Below are 25,397 nucleotides of genomic sequence, written 5' to 3'. Positions count from 1 at the left end.
AGCTTTGAATTCCATTACTTTTAAGTAGAAATCATTATCTGGGACTAGGGTTGCCAGTTTTTATACCAGCCCTCGTACTTGTGCCTTTAGTAGCAACTTAATATGTGAGAATGAATAAGCGATATGTTTCATCTTCTCACACTTCTACTCATTCCTGCATACCAGGTGCTGTTGCGGGTTCACAAGCAGGCCAGAGTAGTTTTTTTTTTGGGGGGGGGGTTCTGCTCAGTTGGCATCCCTGTCTAGAACTTAATGTTTTGGTGGACGTTGCTGGCAATCAAAGTTAGGTTCTCCACACTAAAATGAAAATGTTCAAGTTTTTCCAGCTGCCTGGACGATAGTGGAAGAGGCAACTTCTTATGCTCCTCCTCCACCACCACTAGATGCCATAAATGCAATTTATGGAGGTACCCAAATGAATGGTTTAGCAACATCCCTTGAAATGTAGGAAGCAAGACCCAAGAATTGGTGGTGCTATGTAAATCCTTTTAGGTGGTCAGCAGAACTGTAAAGGCTGTGCTTAGGTGCCATGTTGTTTGCAGAGACTGGAGATGCTTAATTCACTTCATGGGTTGTTGGTTTTTTTGCTTTTTTTTAATAAAAAAGTACCAAGAGTTATCATTTATCCATGAATAAATCTCATTTAGACCAATGGAATTTATTCATGAATGACTTTAAGATGGCAGCCATTTACCCCCAGGTATGTAGATGATCATTATTTTAAAATGCTGCTGCTGCAGCAAGCCAGGCCAGGGTATATATAATGTGACCCTTTAAATTTCTGGCACTATATAGACTCTCCACATACTCGAGGTATCTATGAAACTGGATAAATATGGTTTCTTTGAGGAAAAACAACATACATAACTTTTAGAGAAAGAGGAGTCAGATTATCAGCAGAGACAACTGAGTGCACACTTTGGAAATAAGGAATAAAACTATCATAAAGTGTAGGGGAGAGATGTAGCTCACTGGTAGTGCATGCTGGACACACACAAAAGGTCCCAGGTTCCATCCCAGTCATCTTCAGGAAGGCTAGGAAAGAATCCTGTCTGAAACCCTGGAGATTGCCAGTCCGTACAGTTCAGTATAGCTTCACCTAGTGTCCTTCAAATGTTGTGGGACTCCACTCTCCATCAGCCCCAGCCAGTATGGCTGATGATGAGGACTGATGTGAATTATAGTTCAACAACAGCTGGAGGGCACCAGTTTTGGGGAAGCCGCTGTAGACAGTAGTGAGTTAAATGGAGCAATGCTCAGCATTGGTATACGTCCCTATGGGCCGGCATCACCAAGCTTTTTGGGTCTACAGGCACATTGGGGGGTTTGAGAGAGTTCTGTGGGCTGCTTCTCTCCTTCCCTCCCTGGCTCAGTCTCTCCAGGTCAGAGTTAAAGTTGGTTCCAGCAGAATTCTTAAAGGGCCTTCTGAATTTCCATGAATTTACCTTGTGTACCCCCTCCCAACAAAAAGCACAGTCAAGAAGTGAGAGCTTACAGTGGTAGACTACACAGTAAAAAAAAATTACAGATCCGGTACTTTCCAGCACTACAAAAACATCGAAGGCACAGATCTTCACAGTTTTTACACAGGATGCCAACAAACACACCCAAATCACAGAACACAGCTGTGGACACATTCTGAAAGGAGTAAAAATATGAGTATCCATGCCTAGGGTCCATGCTTTCATGCTGTGGCATTTTCTCTCCCAGCTCCTGTGGCGCACCACTTTATCCCCTCTGGCTATTCTCCTTTCCTGCCCCGTCTCCTAGATGGCTCTCCTTTCCCTCCTGCCTTCTTGGTTGCTCGACTTTTTGTTCACATGTTGACCTGAGCCTTAAGAAGCACATGGAGCTGAAACAGAAATAGGCAAGAGCTAAGGCTCTCCCAACATCCTCCTTCCTCTGTATGCTTTTCAAGTGGCGGGTGGGAGGGGAGGTAATAAGCTATGCCACCTCATGGCAAAGAGGACAGTCAGTGAGGGAGGGGTCTCAGAGTCTTTGTGAGTGCCACTGGCTTTTCTTAAGGGCACTTCTGTGCCATGTTGGCAACCCCAGCCCTATGGTTTTCGGTCAGCATGTGCACACTGCTCCATGATTTTAGGATTCTAAGCTCCATTCTAGTGTCAATGCCAAGGAAGAATTTGTAAACACAGATGCTTTAACTGGGAAAAAATGACAAATGAAAGGAGGCAGGAGAACCCTGAGATTTGCTTCCGTCTTGTGATGTGTTGTAACCAATGAGCAGCCAACATGGTGCCTCCCAGCTGTGGCTAGACTACTAAACCAACCAGCCCTACTCCACATGACCAATGATCAGGACTGATGGGAGTTGCACTCCAACAGCATCTGGAGGGGACACACAGGGGCCGCCTCAGTACCTACATCCTAAGGACAGTTGGACTACAATTGGCTGCTGATTAACAAAAAGAAAGAAATATATTTGGTCGATATGGTTTTGAAGAGAGCTCAGACTTCTGTATAATATCTCTCTTAGGGTTCCTTGCATTGTTGTCCACAAAGTTTGCAAATTAAGTTTGGAGGGTGAACATGTCTGCGGTATAAACTAGAAAGATTTTGCTCCCTATTTACAATTAGGACAAAACATCTCCTCATTTAACTTTGTAGATTTTCTGCTTTTTGTGCCACAATGTTTTCCTCAGTTCAGTGTTAATAGTTATCCTAGATTTTATTTTAATTTATTTTTAGTTACTGAAATATTTCTTCAGGTGGCCTTTTTAAAGATATTAAGTTTGGGTTCTTTCTTGTGCAAGGCATGTTCAGATCAGTGGACTGAAACATAGTAAATTATTCTTGTGATGCATAAAGGTGATTTTGTTACATTTATAAATTGTCCAAGATAGTGTACGGAGTCAGAGCTAACAAATATGAGAACAGGAAAGCATTAATTACTATCACAGCTGTCTTCAGCTCCTCAAAAGTGCCCTTTGGGGTAACAACTGCAAATAAAGGTGCATTTACTTTCTTCCTCCCTCTTTTGAGATGGTACAGTGAACAAAAGACACAGACAGAATGTAGATTTCAGAAATATAGGAAGCAAAAAAGTATGGGGTGAGGTTTAGTCAACATTAAGCACATTACAGTCCCATTGATTTCAATAGGAACAAGTTAAACATATGCTTGATTCTCCCCAAAACTAAATGGAACCAACTTTGGTTGGATGTGCCTGAAGTTACTGAACTAAAGCAGCCCCACTGATAGTAGTTCCAACTAGGGGGCCTGAATTTAATCAATTAATATTTTAAACGTTTCCTGATTCTTTGGAAAGTATTAAAACAATACACCTTATTAAACATCATCTTAATTCTTACTTTTCTCTCAAATAGGAGAAAATGCATCAGATAAGATGGTGTCCACTATCTAAAAGCAAAGCTATGCTTCTTGCTTCATGGCAATTGTTTTGGCCAACATTTAATCAATGAATCAACTAAAACTCATATGATTAATCAATTCATTTCATGAATTGTATGACAGTCTGGGTTCCAATACTTCTGTAGAGTACTATGCTCAGTCTCTCCTGCATAATTTGTTCTAGTGACATTCTAAAATTAGCAACTTGAGGACCTGCACCATAACTTGGCAATATTGCAAATTCACATGCATACAGGTGTGCATTTAGGATCAGTGTGTAAAGCTCCACTCACAGCTGAACTGAAATACCTAGATTCAGACCAAGGCCCATTGGAAGTTCTACTCATTTTGATTAAACTTGCTTCCTATATAATTGATCACATCCAATATACAGGTACTCCAAGTTAATCACCTTCTGAATATGTCCGATTACAAATAACAACACACAGTTTACTTCACGGTGCAGGCAGAAATATCCAATGGGAAAGTATTGGCTTAATTTCAAGTACTTTATGGTTTATAAAGGTTGGAAATGAGATCTTAGGGACCAGTTCTAAAACACAGTGTATGTAATTCAGCAGTTGCATTGTGCATGATACTGTTTGGAACACAGTAGGTGATGAATTCAGAATGTACGTCTTCATGTTTCAAGCAACTACACATGCATATTTCACTGTGTGTATATGCCGTACAGAACTCCAGTTGGCTGCATCATTCTGCTATATGCTGAATATGTGTTGAATATTTATACACATGGTGAAACAGACATGTGCAGCCATTTCAATTGGGGCACTGTACTCTTGAAGTTTACATTGTGAGAAATAACTTTTCATATTTTTAAAATTAGAAACTGCAAGGACCCAAATTGCTTTTGAAAACTGAATTCCAAATGTAAAACACTACCCTGTGAAACAGATGGACCCCATCCATAAGTGTTTGCTTAAGTAGAACAAAGTTCTACCAAAAATAATGGAAGTTACAGCCATGGTGATGTGTTTATCCTATTCTCATCTCCTAGCATGAATTCAGTATGTTAAGTCAAAATGATGTATAGACATAAGGTGTTGTGACAAAAGGGAAATGATTTTTCAAAATGCATGGAACACCATAGCCATTATCCAAGTCAACAAGGTATTTCCAAACTGATAACATGCAAGGTGAAATTCATCTTCTTTCACTGAAGTATAACTTTAGTAGGTATTCCAAACAAGGGGGGGGGGAGCTTTTAAAAATCTCATTTATAAAATATACTGCAATGCACTTAAATTTCTGCAAATGCTTGGAATTTGGTTGATTTCCCTCATCCCAAGACATGTTTTTTTTCTAAACCAAGAACAGCAAAATTCATTTAATAACCTGGGGAAAAGAGATTTCCTTAAACAAAGCTACTGGAAATGCTCAAGAATCCTCTTTACCTTCAGTCCCCTCCTTCTCCTCTAAAGCCACTTAGCAAACCTGTGTTATTCTGTGCATCAAATATTATCGGCCCTCCCCAAATCTTTTCTATATATTGGATAAATTAGCATTTGCCTATCAATATGACATTGCCCATTCAGCTGCCTTTGCCTTGCTTAATCTATTCCCTTTGAGCTTCTTTAAAGAAGTACACCTGCAGAATTGCAAAACAACTGGCTTTGATTTGAAAAGAAAAGTGTCAGAATTGTGGATTTTCATCTCTGTACCTGATGAAATGTGTAGGGAGTTCTAGTCCTCTTTGAAGAAGCTCATAAGCCAAGCGGGCAAAGCTTTGGGAAACAGAAGAAAATAAAAAGGGTACATACTCCTGAGAAGGAAATCACATACTCATCAAGACATTCCTGTTACTAATACTTCTTTAGAGAGAGAGAGAGAGAGCAGTCTGAGACATATTAAAAAGAGCAAACTGAATTGTTGAGAATTAGCCAATATCCATTCAGAATAGCAATTAGCAGGCTGGCACCTCTGTCTTAAGCATATTGTTCCCAGTCTTAGAACAGCCAGTTCTCTGCACTTGAATGCACACAAGAAGCTCCTGTTCGCTTCAGAGGCACACCTCCATGTACAATTCTCGTGGGGCCCACTGAGCTATCTGCTCAAATGAGATAGGTGGTTTCATTGCAATGCAAAGGAAAGCAAGCAGGAGAGATTTGTGTGTACATCCGAAGTCCTGCATCTACAAGGGATTGTCAGACTGCAGCAACTGGACTTGGAAATAGGTCATATTGATTTCAAAGATAGGATCTGTTCTGATGTAGCATTTGACCTTCATGAAGAAGAAATACATAAAAAAGTTATATATGAATGCAAAATGTGCATATTGGTTTTAAAAAGAATCATCCAGAAGCAGGAGAATGTAGTATGCTTCCCCTCTTCTGTTCAGAGCTTTTGCATTCATGTATAACGTTTTTTCACGTGTACATCTCCATTTTTTTAAAAATGTTATGCTGGAGGTTACCACCTAATTCCAAGTTAGTTCACCGCCTTGTTATCAAAATCTCATTGGATCCTGTATGCAAACTTTACATATCCTAACAGCCAGTGAAACTTGCAAAGTTGCAGCTTCAGAATTTTAGGAATAAATATGTAAAGTATCTAGTTTTCAGTAAACCCAGAAATTTAGGTAGTTTGTATTGAAATAGGGACACTTGATAACTGTCTTTTTAGCTAACATTATTTGAAATACTCTTCCAAGTAAGTATCGTCTTAACTTCATCAGAACGTGAATTTGTTAGATGCAAATGCACTGCTTTAGGTTTCCCCATAATGGTTTCTAGTCTAAACAGACCCAGAGCTCTCATTTCCTGCTACCTCAACCCACTGTAAAGAAATCTGCAAGCCGGAGACTATTGGTAGAGCTTAGGCCTGGGTATTCTGATGACACAGAGTGGCAATGGCAAGACATCACCCAAGTCAGGGGGCTACAGTTGGTCTGAGCTGAAAACAGGACACTTTGCTCTGAATGGGACAGTCCCATATAAAATAAATCTATCACTTAGTTTTTTTGATTTTTCTACTTTAGATAGACTTTTTTTTCTTTTTTGAAAAATAACAATTATACAGAAACAGACTATATGTATCGCGGCCAACATATCAACATTATCAAAAAGATTCTTCCAATAAGTTATTGATTGTTTTTACCTATTATTGACATTTTTTCACACACACCCTCCCCAATTATCACAAAAAGATTGCAGGAGAACAGAAGTGGAAATTCCTTGAAGTTGTCTTCAAAAGTTCCTTTGCAAAAGCCACTGAGCCTCTGTGTTCCTGTTTCCATTGTGCGTCTCTGACCTTACTTCCTTTAAAATAAAATAAAATGTGGGTGTGACCTACCTAGTATAATTCTTCCAAAGCCCAATCCAATATTTTAAAGCTAAAATTAAAATGTTTGTTTAAAAAGATTTCTCTCTCTGCTTTTCCTTTTATTTATTTTCCCCCTAATTTCATTAGCTTCCTTGTTTTTTGTTTTTGTTTTTGTTTTTTCATTTTCTGTGCTTCTCTTCCTTGTCTCCAGTTTTACTACCTGGTCCTTCCCCAGAAGTGTGCCTGTTAGCAGAGTTGTTGTTCAAGAACATCTTGTCCATGCCTTTGAGAGCTTCAGTCAGGTAGTTCTGGAGAGCAGTCAGGGCAGCGCATATGGCTGGGGACCCAAAGCCATGAGTGATGAGGCTGAAGTGAGTCAAGCAGCTCTGAATCCCAGGTTCCAAAATGGGGCTGGGCCTGCTATTGCCAATGGGTGTCCTGTCCTGGGCCAAGAGATCCGTAAATTCTTTACAAAGTTGCCTGCAGAGGAGGAAGACAAAGAGCAGATGGCAAGAGCCAAGGTTGATCAGGATCAGACCATTTCATTTTCAACACTTTGTAAGACATGTTTAGCGCAACCTTACAATTATAAAAATAATTCTCAGCATGTAAGGGAAATGTTCTTCCACCAAGCAGCTCAGGAGCTGGAGAGTCCTATTTTAACCTCAAACAATCCAGGTTGAGAGACTGACAGAGGCCTTATTAGCTGCTTAAAATATGGCTCTGGGCAGAGGCCCATGATGCAAGTAGCACGTGTTAATTTATAGATTTATAATTTATATATTTAGACTCCCTAGAACAGGCGTGTCCAACTTCCAAGAGACTGCGATCTACTCCCACTATAAATAAACTCACAGTGATCTACTTATTGGATTGACTAGAGTTGTTGAGCTTTCTTTGGGGGACAATCAGGGTCCTGCGATCGACCAGAATTGACCAGGTACATCACGCCATTGACAGGTAGATCACAGCCTTACTGTTGGACACCTCTGCCCTAGAATATACAAGAAAAAGCTCTCCTGGACCAGGCAAAAGTCCATCTAGCCCAGCATCCTGCTTTTACCATGGTCAGCCAGATGCCCCTGGGAAGACTCAGAGTAGGACCTCAGCACAACAGTACTCTCTCCACCTGTGTTGTCTGGCTACTGGCATTCAGTGGCATAGACATAACACCTACGTATGCATTTATATGTATACTATAGAGGTACATATAGGCAGACGTGCAGAGGGCCACATTTTGGTCCAAAGTCCACCAAAGAAGCAAACAGCTTATTAATACAAATAAAGATTAAATAAAAGTACAATAAAAACTTGCCGTCAGGGCTTACTGTATACTGTGGGGTCAAGACAGGATGTCCTGGGCCTGGTACACCCCACCTGCAGTCTGTTAGCAAAAACTGCTCCTTATATTAAACCAAGGGTCTCTGGGCAAATTAAGATTGTGGGAGACTCAATGGCTCTATAGGCAGATTAAAAGGCAGGAGATCCAGGACTGTCCATCACCCACAGTGAGCCTCATGCATACCAGGGAACTGATTGGGTTTAAAGAAACATGTATAAGCTGCCTTTCCAAGGTGCTTTACATCTTAAACATCCAACAATATCAACAAATAAACAAGTGAAACTGCTAAGCCCAGGATTCCTTGTGGGATCTGAACCCTCTCCATGCCCACACACAGTCCACTCTGCTACACCAGTCCTCAGGGGGCTTGTTTGTTCTAAGGGGAAAGAGCTATTGCCTGCTGGCTTTCTGCTTGCAGCAGTTATCCGCTGTCTGACATATCCTGAAGGATTTACACACCTGCATTTCAAAACATTGACTTGTTCTTTTTTTCTGTTTTTGCGTTGTACATGATCATTACAAGTGTCATTGCCAATATTTCACCTGAACTTGCCAATGGGCAGCATTTTCTAGCAGGTGCTGGACTTATACCATTTGATCCAGAGCTCTGTGTCAACTCCAGTACATTTCACAGAGCTTCTGCTAGAAGGGGAATCCATTGCTAGAAGGGGCCAAAAGCCCCCAGAGCAAAAGACTGGATGTGTGGGTGTGGGTGTGTGATGAAATGGATTACCGTATTTTTCGCTCTATAAGACGCACCAGACCACAAGACGCACCTAGTTTTTGGAGGAGAAAAACAAGAAAAAAAAATATTCTGAATCTCAGAAGCCAGAACAGCAAGAGAGATTGCTGCGCAGTGAAAGCAGCAATCCCTCTTGCTGTTCTGGCTTCTGGGATAGCTGCGCAGCCTGCATTCGGTCCATAAGACGCACACACATTTCCCCTTACTTTTTAGGAGGGAAAAAGTGAGTCTTATAGAGCAAAAAATACGGTAAATAAAATAAACTTCGTCAACACCACTCACACACCAGTCCTCCCCTCCTCAAACAGCCTGTTCAATCTGATCTCCAGTGTGCCAGCAGCAGAACAGCAGTGCACTGCAGGGAAAGGTATCTGAAGATAACATTAGTGAGAAAAATCAAGCCATGCACTGGAACTGACACATAATCCCTCCCCTCCTCAAAATTCTTAAACTTGTTGAGAAAGCAAGCCATGCACACACATGCTGAGCAGTGGATATGGTACTAAACTACAATGGATTTAACACAAGAAGAAGAAGAAGAAGAAGAAGAAGAAGAAGAAGAAGAAGAAGAAGAAGAAGAAGAAGAAGAAGAAGAAGAAGAAGAATTTTCAGGGTGATTGATCATCGAAATAAAGACAAACCCTCAGGGAGGGAAGTCACTATAGTTTTTATTTTACAGATCAGGAACACAGATTTGTGGAAGCTTACCCAAGATGCCCATGGTTGAGCAGTAGTTTGAATACAGCAGCTACTCTTATCTATTAAAATGATTATAATTTAACTTTGTATACCACCCTTCCTCCATAGATCTCAGGGCGGTTCACAACATAAAATGCAAGGGATTCTCAAAGTCTGCAACAGTGAACCTCCCTAATTCACTAAAAACATTCCTAAACTGCATGAGTGGTATCTCTCATTCAAATTTCAGGGCAGTCAGAGCAAAAGGCGGCTAACCTACTACATGGTAGGGGGTGAGGTGCCCCAAATAAATTCAAAGTTTGCAAAAAAAAAAAAAAAGTATAATGGTTACTACATAGGCATTATAGATCGACTGACTCATAGAATGGAGTGTGTCTCCTGGTCAAATCTGTCTCAGTCAAAATAGTGCACACACAGCTGAACTAGGAAGGACCAAGGAATGAACCCAAGAAGCTAGCCACATATTTCTGAAATAAACACCAACCTTAGGGAAGCAGAGCAGTAGCTCACAATGCTTCCTTCACATGACATCACATACCTGATCCATTCTGCTCAGCTGGAGTTACCATGCCAGCAGAGAAGTCTTAGCAAGTCAAATTGTTTTAATTGCTTTTCCCAACCCATTCTTTTCAAAAATGCATTATCAAATTGGCACAAGGTTCATGGACTACACATTAAGTGCAACAAGTTGCAGAATCCCCCTGTCTTCTGTGCATTTGTTGGTGGTGCGGAAAACTAGGGAGCAAACCATTCTACTTAGCCTTTTTTCTGACAAGCTAACCCTCTGTGAGCAGAAATGCCCAAGGTGAAGGAAGCCTAGGCCTGCAGTCAGAAGTGATAAAACCAAAACATGGACTCATCACCACGTTTGTTGTGTATGACAACAGGGCTTATCCACACACTGAGCCTGGGATTTGTTGCTCTCTCGCTAGTGTTAATCTAACACAGGGGTGCCCAAACTTTTTTCAAAGAGGGCCATATTTGATGAAGTGAACAAGCATGTAAAGGTAAAGGTAAATGGGCCCCTGACCATTAGGTCCAGTCGTGACCGACTCTGGGGTTGCGGCGCTCATCTCGCTTTATTGGCCGAGGGAGCTGGCGTACAGATTCTGGGTCATGTGGCCAGCATGACTAAGCCACTTCTGGCAAACCAGAGCAGCACACGGAAACACTGTTTACCTTCCTGCCAGAGTGGTACCTATTTATCTACTTGCACTTTGACATGCTTTCGAACTGCTAGGTTGGCAGGAGCAGGGACCGAGAAATGGGAGCTCATCCCGTCACGGGGATTCGAACCACCGACCTTCTGATCGGCAAGTCCTAGGCTCTGTGGTTTAACCCTCAGCGCCACCCGCATCCCTTGAACATGCATGAGTGCCGACCAAAGAAGTTGTTGACCTTTTTTTAGGATTGAAGTTGTTCACCTTTTTAGGATGTTACCCCAAAGTTGTTGACTTTTTTTTTTTAAGAACCCGGGAAGGAACTACCTGTGGGAGCCGGATTAAACTGACCGGCGGGCCAGATTAGGCCCCCGAAACAGACTTTGGACATGACTGATAATGGGAGGTAGTAATTTATAATTACTTCCATAGCAACCCAGTAGTGCAAGACCTAACATGAAATATCTTCTAGGGGTAGACAGAGTTCAAAGGGGAGGGGAGAATTGTGACAGACATGCCTCCAGGTGTGGCATTCTGGGCATACAGTCAAGGAAGCACATGAGGGTGACAAGTTACAGAAGCTGAACACTAGCAGGTCTAACCCACAGGGATCCATTCTGTCTCACCAGACTTTTATGTGGTTCTGTTTATTGGTTGGCCCTTTATGATTATCTGCTGTTATGCCAAGAGAAAAAAAGAAGGCAAGTAGCAAACAGATATACACTTGGAGTGTGTGTGTGTGTGTGTGTGTGTGTGTGTGTGTGTGTGTGCACCCTCTCTCATTTTAAGAACTGAAGCTTCAAAGTCTAAGGAGCTTTCGGTACACTCAGGTATATTTAAATGAATGTACCTCTTTTGACACTGTCTTTTGACGACATACCCTGACTCACGCTGCCACACATAGTAATAATAATAATAATAATTTATTATTTATACCCCGCCCATCTGGCTGGGCTTCCCCAGCCACTCTGGGTGGCTTCCAACAAAATATTAAAATACAGTAATGCATCAAACATTAAAAGCTTCCCTAAACACGGCTGCCTTCAGATGTCTTCTAAAAGTCTGGTAGTTGTTGTTCTCTTTGACATCTGGTGGGAGGGTGTTCCACAGGATGGCTGCCACTACCGAGAAGGCCTGGTTCCCTGTAACCTCAGAAATGCAATCATAGGTTGCTATTCATCTCCCATTGAACTCAGAAGCATTGTAATTTGCACAGTTTATAAGCTTAGTTTAAAAAGCAGCTGAAGGAGAAGAGGGAAAAGGCTGGAAAATGAACGGTGAGTGGGAAAGCATCCTTTTCCCACCCTTGGAAACTCATCAAGCTGCTGTACTTAGAACTGGGTGTGGAGAGGACAGCTGGCTGCTGAAAAGGATATGGTTGTGGGCAGCCTGAGGATGCTTCATCCACCTTGGGTCTGCCCATAAAAAACAAGCCTAAAAGACTAGGCAATGTCAGCAGCAGTTTCTAGGAACCTTCCCTTTGTGAGATTTTTGAGGGTGAGATATGAGTTTGTTTGGGCCCTGGGTGAGAGCCAGGAATCTGAGAGAGAAGATGACATTGGTTTATAATATTAGTAATTTTGTATCAAGGTAACATTTTTATATTGTAAAATTTGTTGATGCTTAAGTTGTATGTTTTTGCTTTGATTTTCTGTACACCACATAGAGATATTCTTATATATTAAGTGGTATAAAATCAATAAATCATGTCCTCCCTAAAAGAGGGCATGTGCTGCGGTGAGACCTGGAGACCAAACTCCTGTGTTGTGGGTGAGTGAGATTCGACCGCCATAACACCCGACTGGTAAGTCCCTTGATGATGGGTTCAATCTGGCCAATGGGGCACAGTCCAAACAGATTGAAGGACCTATATATACCTATGCACGTGACCCAGAGCTTCCTCTTTCAGCTTGTGCATTCAGAACACCCGCCCACCTCTCCCTACTTTCAGGGCAATTTTGCGATTGATCTTGCTATGCCGTTGTGTGTCATCTGTCGTTGGGACAGGGGCACAGTAGGAATTTTTCCCACTTGGCTGATTGGCTGTTGCCATTTAGGTTTTCGCCTACCACGTAGCAAATCATCACAACTTGTAAGGTTGCGGATAGGCTCTGGTTCAGGTGATAGGGATGGGAGAAGGCTCTCACCATCCCTATGAGAAGGGTATTCCGGTAAAGGAATCCAAGGACTCAGCTGGTTTGGTCAACCCCTGAAAGGGGGTTGTGCCCGTGCCTGAGTCCAGGGGGGCATCTGGGTAGTGAACATAGTCTGTTCCCGGCTTTTCGCCTACCCAGGTGTTCACCCTTGGCTGACCTATGCTGGTGCCCTGGGTCAGCGCTGCCTGCAAATGTGCAGGGAGCTAGTCGAACCAGAGCCTATGCAACCACTCACCTTCTGTAATCAATAAAGTTGTGGCCTAAATTCTGCCAAAAACCAAAACTAAAATTTGACTTTATTTAGGGGAGAGATCTCTGGGTCTGATCACGCAAATAAGCCACCTGCCAGAGCAAGCCCCAAAGGTCTTCTGTGCATGCACACACACAGTAGAAATCTGAAAAATTTGTTTAGTTTTACAATTGCAGTCATTCTTCACCATTGTTGTGAGCCCTAGCCTTTTTGGGCACATCTTCAAAGGCCTTGACAAATGCAGAAATAACCAGTACCCATTCGGTCAAGCCCACATTTCACAGTGGGCCTGTGACCACGTTTTATGAATAAGCAGCCCAAGTGGTACAAGTATTCTTGAGGGATGTGATGCAAGTGGTGTACTCTAGGATGTCTTGCTAGGAGAGACAATGTGGCACTGCCGCTGCTGGAGTATTGATTTGCCATGTGAAGAACCCTCATTCAAAATGTTGCTCAGCCATGAATTCTTCTGAACAATTCACTACTTCTCAGCCTAATAATCTACCTCATAGGGTTGTCAGAAGAGGAAAATAAGATTGTCAATTGTAAGAAAAGGAAAATGTCACTTTTTCATAAAAGGTCAGAAGGCCTCAAACAGTTGCAACACCTGGGTAGAAGGTTGCAACAGCTAAAAAACTGCAGACTCGCTTGGGTGCTTGGGGTTAGAACGCCAGAAAACAGGGTGGCTTGCTGCTAGAATGTGGTTTATCTAGACACTTCAGCAGGGTAGGACTCGTGTATGCCTAAGGCGTGGTCAGGATGTGGCTTTATTGCTTGGGTAGATGTGTGAGAGCACAGGAACACGCTTCCTTATTTTGGCAAAAGTAATTAAGGGTAATGGTCCCTGAATTCAGGGGAATGGGAGATGTCAACAGGGGAGGAGATTTTAGTATTTTAATTAGGAGGTTGTGATAGGCTGTAACCCAGTGGAGGACAGGGGACGGAACTTTTCGCTCAAAGGAAGGTGATATAAACTTGTGTTTTGCTGAATTTGGGTGTACCTGCTTTGGACACCCATCCTTTCAAGCAATTAATGAACCTTTGCTGCTTCACCAACTTTGCTCAGACTTTATTTTAAGGGTCCATCCCAGGACCCCGAGTCTTGGGACAGGTGTTTTATATCCAACATCACTGTACATCAACCTGAGATCCCTGGTGAGCTTCAGTTACAGTCTGTTGACAGGAAACACTTTTACATTTCCTTTTCACATTTACATTTTGCTTTTACATTTGTAACACTACACATCTACCTTTCACTACTTTTCCTCTCTTCCCTACTCCAACTATTTTCTTCTGTTTCTGAGAAACTAAACACACAAATAAGTAAAACAGCAGTGCTAACTCTGATGCGGCTCAATGCCCAACACAGCTTAGGACACAGTTGAAGTCCAGTGTGGTGAACATTATGTGCCACTACACAGACCACTATAGAGCATGAAAGCAAAAACCACACCAGGATAAACCAGGAAGAATGCTTTAGCACGTGATGAAAAAAAGATTTTAAAATCATGGGGATATTTTATTCATTGTTAAGTTATAGAATCATAGAATCTTAGAGTTGGAAGAGACCACAAGGGCCATCGAGTCCAACCCCCTGCCAAGCAAGAAACACCATCAGAGCACTCCTGACATATGGTTGTCAAGCCTCTGCTTAAAGACCTCCAAAGAAGGAGACTCCACCACACTCCTTGGCAGCAAATTCCACTGTCGAACAGCTTTTACTGTCAGGAAGTTCTTCCTAATGTTTAGGTGGAATCTTCTTTCTTGTAGTTTGGATCCATTGCTCCGTGTCCGCTTCTCTGGAGCAGCAGAAAACAACCTTTCTCCCTCCTCTATGTGACATCCTTTTATATATTTGAACATGGCTATCATATCACCTCTTAACCTCCTCTTCTCCAGGCTAAACATGCCCAGCTCCCTTAGCTGTTCCTCATTAGGCATCATTTCCAGGCCTTTGACCATTTTGGTTGCCCTCCTCTGGACACGTTCCAGTTTGTCAGTGTCCTTCTTGAACTGTGGTGCCCAGAACTGGACACAGTACTCCAGGTGAGGTCTGACCAGAGCAGAATACAGTGGCACTATTACTTCCCTTGATCTAGATGCTATACTCCTATTGATGCAGCCCAGAATTGCATTGGCTTTTTTAGCTGCCGTGTCACACTGTTGGCTCATGTCAAGTTTGTGGTCAACCAAGACTCATAGATCCTTTTCACATATACTGCTCTCAAGCCAGGTGTCACCCATCTTGTATTTGTGCCTCTCATTTTTTTTTGCCCAAGTGCAATACTTTACATTTCTCCCTGTTAAAGTTCATCTTGTTTGTTTTGGCCCAGTTCTCTAATCTGTCAAGGTCGTTTTGAAGTGTGATCCTGTCCTCTGGGGTGTTAGCCACCCCTCCCAGTTTGGTGTCATCTGCAAATTTGATCAGGATGTCCTTGAGTCCATCATCCAAGTCGTTGATAAAGATGTTGAATAAGACCGGGCCCAAGACAGAACCCTGTGGCACCCCACTAGTCACTCTTCTCCAGGATGAAGAGGAACCATTGATGAGCACCCTTTGGGTTCGGTCAGTCAGCCAGTTACAAATCCACTGAGTGGTAGCATAGTCAAGTCCGCATTTTACCAGCTTCTTTACAAGAATATCATGGGGCACCTTGTCAAATGCCTTGCTGAGATCAAGGTAGGCTACATCCACTGTGTTCCCTTCATCTACCAGGCTTGTAATTCTGTCAAAAAACGAGATCAGGTTAGTCTGACATGACTTATTTTTCAGAAATCCATGCTGACTATTGGTGATCACAGAATTTCTTTCTAGGTGCTCACAGACTGTTTGCTTAATGATCTGCTCCAGACTCTTCCCTGGTATTGATGTCAGACTGACTGGGCGGTAATTATTTGGGTCCTCTCTTTTCCCCTTTTTGAAAATAGGGACAACATTTGCCCTCCTCCAGTCTGCCGGGACTTCGCCTGTTCTCCAGGAATTCTCAAAGATGACTGCCAGTGGTTCTGAGATCACATCTGCCAGTTCTTTTAATACTCTTGGATGCAGTTCATCTGGCCCTGGAGACTTGAATACATCTAAACTAGCCAAGTATTCTTGTACTATCTCCTTAGTTATTCTGGGCTGTGTTTCCTCTGCTGAATCATTTGCTCCAAATTCTTCAGGTCGGGCATTGTTTTCTTTATCGGAGAAGACTGAGGCAAAGAAGGCATTGAGGAGTTCAGCCCTTTCTGTGTCCCCTGTTTGCATTTCACCATCTTCTCCTCTGAGTGACCCCACTGTTTCTTTGTTCTTCCTTTTGCTACGAACATACCCATAAAAGCCTTTTTTGTTGCTTTTAACCTCTCTAGCAAGCCTGAGTTCATTCTGTGCTTTAGCTTTTCTGACTTTGTGTCTACACGTGCTGGCTATTTGTTTGAATTCCTCTTGGTGGTTTCCCCCCTTTTCCATTTTTTGTACACATCCTTTTTTAATCTTAACTCAGTTAAAAGTTCTTTAGATAGCCACCCTGGCTTCTTTAGGCACCTTCCATGTTTCCGTCTCATTGGTATTGCCTGAAGTTGTGCTTTTACTATCTCCCTCTTAACAAACTCCCAGCCATCATGAACTCCCTTTCCTTTTAGTATTATTGTCCATGGGATCTCACCCAGCACTTCCCTAAGTTTTATGAAGTCGGCTTTCTTAAAGTCAAGAAATTGAGTCCTAGTATGCTTGGCTGCTCCTTTCCGCTGTATTGTAAACTTCAGAAGAGCATGATCACTCGCGCCTAATGATCCTTCCACTTCTACCCCACTAACCAGGTCATCAACATTGGTTAGGACCAGATCTAAAATGGCTGTTCCTCTTGTTGCTTCTCCCACTTTCTGGACAATGAAGTTGTCTGCAAGGCCAGTGAGGAATCTGTTTGACCTTATGCTCTTGGCTGAGTTTGACATCCAACAAATATCCGGGTAACTGAAGTCCCCCATTACTACTATCTCTCTTCCTTTTGCATGCTTGGCCATCTGTTCCAGGAAGGCATCATCTATGTCCTCCGTTTGGCTTGGGGATCTATAGTAAACTCCCACAATGAGGTCCCTGTTATTCTTCTCTCCCTTAATTTTGACCCAAATGCTCTCACTTTGGCTTTGAGGTTCTAAATCTTGGATCTCTTCACAGGTATACACATCCCTGACATATAACGCCACTCCTCCTCCTTTCTTGTCTGGTCTGTTTCTCTGAAATAGATTGTATCCCTCCATTATTACATTCCAATCGTGGTACTTATCCCACCAGGTTTCAGTGATGCCTATTATGTCATATTTAGTTTGCTGTACCAAGAGCTCAAGCTCATCTTGTTTATTTCCCATGCTTTGCGCATTAGTGTACAGACATTGAAGTCCATTAATCATTCCCCCGTGTCTCTTATTTAAGGATTTTTTCCTCCCACCACTAGGTCTGTGTGCTGTTTGCTCCATTTGGTCTATGACATTTGGATGATCATCTTCATCAATTGATAGACTCCTACCTTCAGGAGCACTGTCTCCCTCCCCCACATTAGTCAGTTTAAAGCCCTCCTGATGAGGAGATTTTCTGAGATTTTTGGCAAAAACATTCCTCCCAACCGTTGTGAGGTGCAGCCCATCGCTTGCCAGAAGTCCATCTTCAAGAAACTGCAGTCCATGATCTAAGAATCCAAACCGTTCCTCCTGTTTACACCATTTGCGAAGCCAGCAAAGCCACTTCCACTATTTTTCCCTCTCTCCCTGGGCCACGTCGTTCAACTGGGAGGACAGATGAGATGACAATTTGTGCATTTAATTGCTTCAGTTTCCTGCCCAGAGCCTCGTAGTCTCTTTTGATCTTCTGGAGGCTATTGCTTGCAGTGTCATTGGTTCCCACATGAACCAAGAGGAAGGGGTATTTGTCAGTGGGTTTTATGATTCCTTGCAGTCGTTCAGTTACATCTTGGATCTTAGCCCCGGGGAGACAGCACACTTCCCGAGACATCTTGTCAGGCCCACAGATCACTGCTTCTGTTCCCCTCAGTAGGGAATCCCCTATCACCACTACACGCCTCCTCTTAGGTTTGGTCAGGGTTCTTCCGTGAGCTGTCCGTTCCAAGGTCGCCTGCACATTCCCTGAGGACTGACTTTGCTGCTCATCTTCATATACCTGATCAACTGTAATGAGGGAGAGATCCTCAAATGGAGTCTGCTCTTCGTCTTCCATGCTCGTGGAGAGGACCTCAAAGCGATTGTGTATTTCTAAACAATCAGAGCGAACCCTGGGCCTCCTACTTCTTTGAGTCACGTTTCTCCATATATCTGGCTCCTGTGTTGGTGAATTAGTCTCCTTCTCAGGGGAGTCGCCTGTCTCCTTCTTGGTGGAGACGGTGTGCTCTGTTGCTTCCAAGAAGAGCTCCAGCTCTCTAATTCTTTGGAGCATAGCTACACGTTCCTCCAGTTGTTGGACTTTGTCTTTTAAGAGGGCAATCAACATGCAATTGCTGCAGGTAAAGCTGCCTGCAACCTTTGGCAAGATGGCAAACATTGCGCAGGAACCGCAGGCGACTGCAGCTGTTCCCTCACCCTCCATCTTGAGAATGTGTCATTGGGGGTGGCTACAGCGGTCCTCCATCATAAAAAGCATGAAGACAGGACAAATAACTCCCCCCCCAAAAAAACCTAGGTCTCCCCCAACAAACGTTTGAGACTAGCTCCCCTAAATCTAAAAGATGGATCAAACTGTGCGCGCCGCTAGGTGCGCGCCACTGCCCTGCAAGCTCTGATAAGCTCCTCCCACAGCTAATCACCTGCCTCAACAGAAACCCTGCCCCCTCTGACCTTTGCACAGGGAGAGCAGTTATGGGCAAGATGATGGGAAGATAATTAACATGTTCAGAACGGTAAGCTCTTCTATTGTATAAGACTTCTGTGGTATAATAGGAAGCAGCCCCATAAAATTATGGCAAATGTGGGGTGACAAGGTGGGGGGCAAGAGTACAAATCCCTCATCAAATTGGACTGTCTGCTGCATTTGCCGTAGTAATATATGTTCTTAAAACCGTCATCATTTTGCTCTTCCAAAGCCAAAACCACCAAAGAACATTCAAGAAAAAACATTATTTATAGTGAAACGTTTCCATACCTTTAATGGAAAGGTGGGCACATTTTATTTATTAATTTAAAAGCAGACAAATGGGTGCAATCTACAATCTGGAATGAAAGCCCATCTAACTTATTTACTGAGGCAGAGTACCATGTGTGGGATATATTATTGCTAGAGCAGTCAAGTTCCATATTTTCCTGTTGCCTAGAATGGACACACAGGGGGATGTGGCTCCAGACAAGAAGGACTTCCTGTCATACCTGCTCTGGATTCTCCTCCCCTGTGTGTGACCAGGCAGGTGGGCAGGGCCCTAGCTGACCAGGTAAAAGGGCTGGCTATGGAACCATCTCTCTCTTGGACTTGTACTCTCTTACTCTTGGACTTTCGCTCTTCTGGCTCTTAGCCAGTGCATGGCTCAACCTTCACATAGGATGGAGCCCACAAGCAGAAAGTCTGATATGCAGCTCAGACTTCTTTTCACTGTAACCACATGATAAAGTCTGCCTTTGGATTACTGCTGTGAACTGAATGTGAGTAACACTTTATTCTTACTTTTAAAGAATACTGTGATGTGTTATTATTATTTTAAGAGGAGAAACTTGCCAGGAACAATCCAGACTGGACAAACCAGACTGGATTGCTTAATTAAAGGATTCTAACGAATCATCAATTTGCTTCCAGTAAGTTGCAAAGGGAATGTGCTCTGCTGTTTACTCACTAGTGTGAGTGAGGAGGGATAATATCAAAACAATATATCCTCTCCTACCTTCCTTAACATTCCCACACCATGATCCTTTAAAGCCCATGGATTTCACCCAAATCTATTTATCATACAAATGGTTAGAAATAAGGTGCAAGAGTGCTGAATACATATTGACCTTCTAAACAGAACAAGATGAACAGCAAGTCTTGTGGCACTTTAAAACTAATAAATTTATCATGAGAAAAGGTTTTGTGGGCACCACTCCACTTCACCAGATGCATGAAGGGTTACCCTGAAGTATACATACACAAGTGGAGTGGTGGAGTGGAACTGTAAACATTCATGTCAAAAGGGGGAAATGCAGAAAATACAGATTGTGGTAATTGACAGCAGCCATTCACAAAAAAGTCTGTTGCTAACACAAATTTCTTAGCGTTGCTAAGCCAAGAAATGTTGTATGATTAAACAAAAAACATTTGCCCCAATTCATGGCAAATGAGATAAGAGTTCACAATGAGACATAAATGGTGTGAAGTAGTCAGGTAGTTATGTTAGGCACAGAGCCATATTATAATAGGATGGTCCAGCTGTGCAGTCCTGAAACTGAAAGCAGATCAAATGTTTCAGATGATGGAAAAAGTTCTTGTATGTGCGTCTTATCCATTAGGAAACAAAAGGAGAAAAAAGTAGAAATGTCAAATTTGCAGGCCAAATATTTTTCCATCTTCAAAGAGCAAAGGCTCTGTGAGCAATTAAAGTTCTGGGACATTAATATCTTTTGACCCTGCGGAAAAGGGCAATCAAATTCCAATCACGTCTAAAAAACATCTGGACAAATTTGAGCAAATGATTTTTCAGCCATCCATATATTTCTTTAAATTACGCTGTCAACGGAGAAAGCCACATCCTAGGGCACGAAATAAATGAGATCTGTTTGAGGCCTGCCTGCAAGAAAGAACGTGTGGGGGGGAAACAGGCAGCCCTACACTACCAAAGGCCTAAGCCTGCCATAAAACACCAAACAATATGGCACAGGAGCCAAAGGGAGGCATAAATCAAACAAATAGAAAAGCTATTGTAAAAGTTTCAATGAGCTAGAGAGAGACATCTAAATATAGCAGCAGATTTAATATTCCACCCCCCTGCTGCCCCCCAAGCTGCTGCTGTAAAAGCGTCAGATATGTGGATGATTAACAGTAAACATTGGAAGGCGTGGGGTGAAATTTATTTTTTGTCATCTTGGATGGATAGCCAAGAATCCTATGGAAATCAACTTAAGAATTTTCTGCTGACAGGGGGTTAGGCCCAAGGTCACCCTTCATAGGGAAAGATGGGTTGACAAAGAAGGGAGTCATGTTATGCCAATTTTGGTAAACCAATTTTGCAAAAATTAATGCAACGAGTGCATTTCATCTGTTGGCATGAGAATGGTAATGCAGTTTTGCCATTTGATCCATCACAACTGACATTTCTAAACTGACATTTCCTCCCACACCATTAAGCAACCTTGCAGCCATGCAATAAGTGTGAGCTGAATGGTGTGTTTCACTCAGGTTGAAGTGATGGCACAATCCAATGCCAGCTCCTTCATCAAGGCCAAAACCCCAGAAGGCAAGCTTAGGACACATCCTTGTCCACACTATACTGCACCTGGACCTTAATGTCATCAGCTCAGCCTCTTACAGTGACAAGAAGGGACGTCCCTGGTATACGCATTGCCGTGGGTTTTCTAGAGCAGTTGCTCTGAGTGCACCATGGTTTCTAGAGCACAGCTGGGGAACTTGTAACCCTCTAGATGTTGCTGGACTATGTCTCCCATGATCCCCAACCATTGGCCATGCTAGCAGGGACTCATGGAAACTTGAGTCCAACATTTGGAGGGCCACAGCTTCCCCACCACTGTAGGAAATAACCACTGTAGGAACCCTATACACAAAACTCATGGCTGGCACCATCTTCAACTTTTATCCCCCATCCACATGGATCTGACAATGGCTGGATGCAGGAACTGTGTCTGGCCAATTATTTGTTTCCTTCTAACCCAAATATCAATCAGACAAGAAAGCAACATTTTGGCATCTTTCGTCTTGCCCACACATATTTCTAGAACAGCAAGAGAAGAGGCCACTAGCAAGTGACTAATGCATTGATACAGAAACAGTCAGTCCTTAGTTTTTTCACCACAGGAAAAGGACTGTGTCTAGCCCTCACACAATCGCTTTCACCATGGCTACACAACTACTGTCTTCCACTGCGGGAGGCAGTGGAAGACAGAAGTGCCTGGCGTACTCTGGTCCATGGGGCCACAAAGAGTCGGACACGACTAAACAACTAAACAACAACACACAACTACTAGGCCCACCCAGTTAACAGTATCACAATTCCAAAGAAGCAAGTGACACACATCTCCAGGTGGACAGATCTGCGCAACCAAACAGAACAGGATGAAACAGCAAGAATGTGCAACACCACCCTGAATTAACTATATCTGAACACAGATGAAATGGGAAAATGTACACATGCAGATAACAGCAGAGTCACTCGGAAGAAATTTGGAAGCACAGGAATCAAATCTCATTGAAGCTATTGCAAAAATATTAATTGCTTTTTTTGTTATTTTGGACCACATCAGGAGGGGGAAATTAAGCAAAGCAACAGCTACACAACCACTGTAGAGATAAATCCACTCACAGAATTGAAGATTCAAATTATTAGAGCCCAAGAAATACGGAAGTACAGGTGGGTTGTTAAAGAAATTGCAAATTAGCACAGAGAATACTGTATTTAACACCCATTGAGAATTCAGGGGTAAATAGTATGACTTTTGGAAGTGATTTCATAAGCATGTGTGGGGAAAGCCCACTGGAATTGGTTTTCCATGTATTTCTGGGGGTGGGATGAATGGGAAATGATACCATCTGTCAAAATGTTGTGTTGCCTGAAATTGATTGTTAAATATGGAAGACCAACTGTGTCGATTCACAAAGTCAAGTCCTCAGAAGGTAAACATTTGTACAGCACTTGGGGGTAGAATCATAGAATTGTTGAGTTGGTAGGGACCCTGAGGATCATCTAGTCCAACCCCCTGCAATGCAGGAATATGCAGCTGTTCCATATGGGGATTGAACCTGCACCACCATCTAACCAACTGAGCTATCCAGTTGAAAGGGCTTCACATCTGGACCTTTCAAGTTTTGTGTATATCATATATTATCTCCCCTGAAGTCAAAGGGGCTTGTTTCTAAGTAAATACACTAAAGATCAGAACTGGGGAGAGGGGCAGGTCAAGGAAAAACACGCTGGATTTAATGTCAGTTCTAACAGCCGCAGACAACACTAACCAAAACCAAAATATGGCTTCCACACGAAAACATATTTTCAAATCACAGAAGCTGCCTTCAAGAGAGACACATCTGCATGCAGCAACTCACTATGTACAATTTTATCCACGCTACCTTAATCAATCCACACAACCTTCTTAAACAAAACACACACAGAAAAAGTTGTCGGATGCATTGCAATGAGCCTGTGGCCAACTGTTTTGAATGCTGATAGCTTCCATAATGCAAATATACTATAAACCTATAAACCTGAAGGCACAGATGTTGCTGGTTACAGTATTTCACATTAATAGGGTGCTCCTGGTCTTAGGAACCTCTCTTCTGCAGCTTTTTGCTTTTCCGGTTTTACCTTTTTGTTCATTCTGACTCTCCCTTAATTCCTCTGGTTTGTGAAAACCCTGCTTCTATCTAGAACCGGAGAAAGTCAGTCAATTGCTACTATAGAGACCCTTCTGACTGGCTTTGTGCCTTCCTTCCACCTCCACCCCCGGCCAACACTAGAGCACCTCAGCCAACCACTTTAGAATGGAAAAGAATGTCCAAGCAAACAAAACCCTACAATACATTTGGATTGTATTACAGAAAATTGTTGGTTTGTTTGTGTTTGTTGATTGTATCCCGGTCATCTGACCGGGTTGCCCCAGCCACTCTGAGTGACTTCCAACAGAATATAAATGAACATGAAAAAACAGCAGACTTTAAAAGCTTCCCAATACTGGGCTGCCTTCAGATGTCTTCATGAGCCCACATGGTACTGTATACAATACACATGCTCATTAAGTCACAAGAGCCTTCCTATTCAAGCCTTCAACCCCAGTAGGATTCTAATAATGAAAGGGAGACCATGTTCCCAGAGTCCTGGCCACACCACCTTTCATGTTTTGGAGGGGATGCCTTCATGCTGATACTTCGCTACTAGTTTGCTGTAACATAAAATATTGTTCCACCTTGGGTGCTTCCTGAATGAGAGGCCTCTTGGATACCATATATAAGCCACTTGGAGCTCTTTGGAGGGAAAGCAATATAGCAAATGTAATAAATAACCCAGCAGTAGACAAATCTGAACTGAGCTTGATATGTGAACACTACCACAACGTATCTGTTAATCTGAAAATTATACCAAGGGGATAAAATACACAGGGAGCAAAAGTTGTGACAGTGTGATCTGTTTTGTAATTTAAGATCTACTGATCCCACAAAAACAACCTGCTAAAGTATCAACATGAAACAACCAGTTTCAGGGCCAGAATGTTGAAAGCAAAGTATATTGTAGGGTTATTCCTACTCACTTTGTGGCAAGCAGCATATTCTTCCTGGAGTGGAGATCAGTAGGGTCTGTGTGCTGTCTGTTCAGGTACTCAGAAACAGCTTTGGCTGGGAACTCAGTTTCACAGATGTATCCAAAATCCCGAGCTAAATGTACAGCTTCTCCTGGGGAAAGATGAGCAGCTTTGATCATCACAGGTCGACCACATTGACACAATCCTTCTTAGCCAAGTGAATACTAACTGAATGAGACTGGCATATAGTCAGATCCTTAGATCTGTCAGACCAAAAACTAACTTTTCAGTTATCACGATCTTCTTCTTCAGTCATTTGCAGATGTCCTGCACCTTCATCCTTAGCATTGCATTAAGCCATTGGTCATACTGTACGTAGCAGAGTTCTAGAGCATTAAATGTCTGCGACCTGGGCTATGAAAGGGTAACCAATATAACCACATCAGCTCAACTGGATGCTGGCTGAAGCTGTTAGCAAGCAGGTTGAATCACACAAACAGGGAAATGCACATTGTGTATGTCTGCACGGCAAACCTGAATTAGTTATTCCTGTTGGGTTTCTATTCCTCTCACTGTGCAGATATTGTTTAGGATTGGTTCATCACATGTCTGTGTTATGCATTCCAGCATCGACTGTTGGAATCACGGGAGCGGATGTTTTACTGTATTGTACTCTGTTTCCATTTGTTTTTGCTTTCACTTCTGCCTTCTCCGAGGAAGACCAGAGAGAGGAGACATGTTTAATTTTGTTCTGCCTTATGCTTAATAAAGCAGCTTCGTGCTCACAACCTCAGCCTAGCTGACTGCGTTTTATCTCTGCTGGACTCTGGGTGTGTGCTCAATGTCTCCAAGACTTGAGTCACTATAAATCGTTGGGGAAGGCTGTCAGAACTCCCTAGAGCTGCACACTGATGGGAGGGACAGCCTGGAAACATTCCTGTCGTTTGCCTGGGGGTTGTCCATGCCCCTGGCCAACCCGACA

The 25,397-nt window shown here is 42.7% G+C and overlaps 1 protein-coding gene across 9 annotated transcripts in view; it reads right to left on the bottom strand.

Moving 5' to 3' along the window:
- Window positions 1–212: 212 nt before the first annotated feature.
- TFAP2B (transcription factor AP-2 beta) overlaps window positions 213–25,397 on the bottom strand; it is a 66,250-nt gene continuing 41,065 nt past the window's right edge. For 5 of the 9 annotated variants that reach the window (XM_081855615.1, XM_081855613.1, XM_081855614.1 and 2 more), the window contains 2 exons: window positions 24,425–24,566; window positions 213–7,131 (listed from right to left, as the gene is read on the bottom strand). In XM_081855615.1, the coding sequence (XP_081711741.1) occupies window positions 6,831–7,131; window positions 24,425–24,566 (443 nt within the window). In that variant the 3' untranslated portion in view covers window positions 213–6,830. The remainder of the gene's footprint in view (window positions 7,132–24,424; window positions 24,567–25,397) is intronic. The other 4 variants (XM_081855616.1, XM_081855619.1, XM_081855620.1 and 1 more) reach the window with 2 other exon arrangements.

The sequence above is a fragment of the Podarcis erhardii genome (assembly GCF_964252035.2).
Source record: "Podarcis erhardii genome assembly, chromosome: 3".
NCBI lineage: Eukaryota > Metazoa > Chordata > Lepidosauria > Squamata > Lacertidae > Podarcis > Podarcis erhardii.
Note: the sequence above shows the minus strand (reverse complement) of the source record. Positions and strands in the feature narration are given on the sequence as shown.